The 3,029-nt window shown below is 37.9% G+C and overlaps 1 protein-coding gene across 1 annotated transcript in view; it reads right to left on the bottom strand.

The window, feature by feature from the left end:
* The window catches only part of UBE2J1 (ubiquitin conjugating enzyme E2 J1), a 54,630-nt gene that overhangs the window by 14,385 nt on the left and 37,216 nt on the right, over positions 1 to 3,029 (bottom strand). Inside the window, exons 2-3 of the mRNA XM_042782262.1 lie at positions 1,798 to 1,882; positions 1,420 to 1,525 (exon numbers count right to left, since the gene is read on the bottom strand). Coding sequence (XP_042638196.1) covers positions 1,420 to 1,525; positions 1,798 to 1,882 — 191 coding nt within the window. The remainder of the gene's footprint in view (positions 1 to 1,419; positions 1,526 to 1,797; positions 1,883 to 3,029) is intronic.

The following is a 3,029-nucleotide window of genomic DNA, read 5'->3' as shown; positions in this document are numbered from 1 at the left end:
TATGGAGGGATGGACACTGGGAAGAGGTAACTATGGGGAGGAAGTGGGAGGGGAGCTGTTGCATTGTACATTTTGGTCAATGACATGAGACAAAGTATATTATGTGAACTGCTGTATGAAAAGTGAATTTTTACTCTGTAAATCTTCACTCAAATCAAAATAAAATTAAAAAAAAAAACCCAAGTGTTATTTTGAATATATCCACAAGGATAGCGTAGTATGCTATACTGAATGTAAAACCACTGTTTAAAAAAGCCTCTATCACTGGCTAAGAACCCAGACCATACACACTGAGAAGTCCAACAAGAAACCAAGTCTGTTTTTTTTCCTTGTACATAAAATCAATTGGATAAAACAATCAGAGAATGCTAATTTAGGAAGTCAAAGAGAAACAAATGCTATGTATTAATAATATATATTACAATCCATGCAAAGTAGCTGTGGGTAAGGTATATTTCCAGAATTTGGCAATAAGGTTTAAAAAGAAATGTTGTTGATGAGACACTGAAATCTGTTTAACAAATGTGTGGAGGGCCTACTCTGGGCTATGCTAGGGTAACTAAACCAAACCAAATTAACTGTCATCCAAGTCAACTCCAACTCACAGTGACCCCCACTGGGTTTCTAAGGCTGTAAATCTTTACAGAAGCATACTACCTCATCTTTCTTCCATGGAGCAGCCAGTGGGTTCAAACCGCTGACGTTTTGGTTAGCAGCCAAATGCCTTAATCACTGCACCACCAGAGCTCCTTGTACTAGGGTAAGATATACAATAATCTAATGAAGATCTATGTCTGAAGGATGGAAGGCAACAGAGCATTCAAAATAGGAAAATCATCAAAATCAAGAATTACATCTCAGTACTACCCAAGCAGGGGATACCTTGAATCTAATGACTAATCTGGGCTATAAAGAGAGAAACGTACCTAAACAAAACAGGAGGCACTACCTTCGCACAATCACTACTTGATAATCTAACTCCTTTAGTTTATTCTAGATCATTTACTGAGCATCTGACATGAGCTCAATACTGTAGGCACAAAGTTGGATAAAGTGGATTCCTTCTCCATTCTTAAGGAGTTTTTAATCTTGTGAAAAGCTACATATAAATAACTACTCTGATTCTTTTTCATCTGTAACAGAGTAGCAACAAATGACCAGGTTTTCTTGGAGAACATATCTCCCACTGTAGGCTGATGTTATCGACTACTTTTAAAAAGTAGATAGTATAAAATCAATTCTTTAGACTCTAGTCGCCCCTTGAGAAATTGGTACAGCTGAATTTCTACAACAGCAGCAAAGGTAAGACCAGATACTGTAGCCAAGTTAACTCAAAAAGTAAGAGACAAAGCCTGTCTCCTGACAGTCATCCTCCAGAGCAGCATTCAGACCTAAACCAGAATGAAAGGCTACACTTACTTTTTGGCAAGTGCTCTTCTTTCTTCAGGAGTGTAATCTAGAGACCCTATGGCTCCTTCTCCTTTTGTTGGCATAAACCCAATGATGGCTAATAATGCTGTTCTTACTGAAATAAAAAATAAACATCAATCAAAGTTGCTTTGTAAAAGGAACTGGGTTCACTGTGAAAAGAGGAAAAAAAGGCTTTCAACACAAAAAGTATAGGCAGTGGGGCTGTCTTAGGCACAATCTCGACATGGAAAAGCATTTTCATTATTTACTCAGTAGTATAAAATTATTTATCCAAACCAGCTGTAATCTCACAAAGAAAACATACTTCATAATTATGAATTGCCAAAAGTTATATAAAGTGTATATTCACTATACATTAATACTCACTACTCCATGAAGGCTGCCAAGTTTCAGGATGATGTCCTGAGATGCTCAAACAGATCTTCTTGCCCACTTCAAATCGTCCATTAGCCTTAGGAATAAATAATACACTTAAAAAAAAAAATCATACATTTGTGTTTAAAGTTCACACATGCTAAAGTAACTTTAAAATAATGTAAGCTCCAAGGGTGTACAGTCTATAAGTATCCTCTTACAGACACTCCACAAATAAATACTGGATGCTGAATAATAAAAGCTGTTTTTGCAAGTTGTTGTAGAACCTTTTTGAAACTGAGCTACATATTTGAAATCTGAATAATTAACATATAAATATTTATTGATGTTCTAACTCTGTGCCTGTTACAATGTTAGGCTCTGTAAAGGACCTAAAAAGAAGAACCTTAAGGCAAGAGGTTAAGATAAAATCTAAGGACTTAGTATCACCTAATGAGATGCTGGTGAGGAATGGCATGGAGAAAAAGGTCGTGAGCTTTGAGACAAGAGTGATTTTAAGTGCAGGGGACATCAAGCTCAATTGGCATAACATACTACACAAGAACACTGGTCAATATCCTACTTTGGTGAGTAGTGACTGGGCTTTAAAAGCTTGCAAGTGGCCATCTAGATACAATGATGGGTCACTCCTCATATAGAGCAAAGAAGAATGAAGAAAACCAAAGATGCATGGAAACAATTAGTCCAAGAGACTGGTAGACCATGCAATCCTCAGCCTATATAACTATGAGACCCGAAGAACTAGATGGTGCCCCATTACTCTTGTCAACTACCTGGAGGGGGATCAGTGCAGATTATCCCAGATAGAGTGGGAGAACAACGCGGAACAAAACTCAAAATCATTTAAAAAAAAAAAAAAAAGAAAGACCAGGTTTGCAGACCCCTGAGACTGGAGCCCCTTGTTACACTTCAGGTCTGAAACTGAACTCACTCCTGTGGCTTTCAGTCCAACAACAGACAGGCAATAGGGTGAACATTTACATCATGGAGATACACTCCTTAGAGTGATCAACTGTGGGAGAACAGAAGGGCAGTGTTTGCACAGGGAGACAGGTGAGGGTGGGGGGAAGGGCAGGAATGCATAGGAAGGAAGGATACAGAAAAGAGATAACTACAGGAAGGAAGTGGGAAGAGAGCTGTTACATTATGGGGAATTGCAATCCATGTCATGAAACAAAATGTGTATGAACTATTGTACGGAAAATGAATTTGCTCTGTAAACT

The sequence above is a fragment of the Orycteropus afer genome, unplaced genomic scaffold (assembly GCF_000298275.1).
Source record: "Orycteropus afer afer isolate SDZICR_OR568_19922 unplaced genomic scaffold, OryAfe1.0 scaffold00011, whole genome shotgun sequence".
In the NCBI taxonomy this organism is placed as follows: Eukaryota; Metazoa; Chordata; class Mammalia; order Tubulidentata; family Orycteropodidae; genus Orycteropus; species Orycteropus afer.
This window is presented reverse-complemented; position numbering and strand designations above follow the sequence as displayed.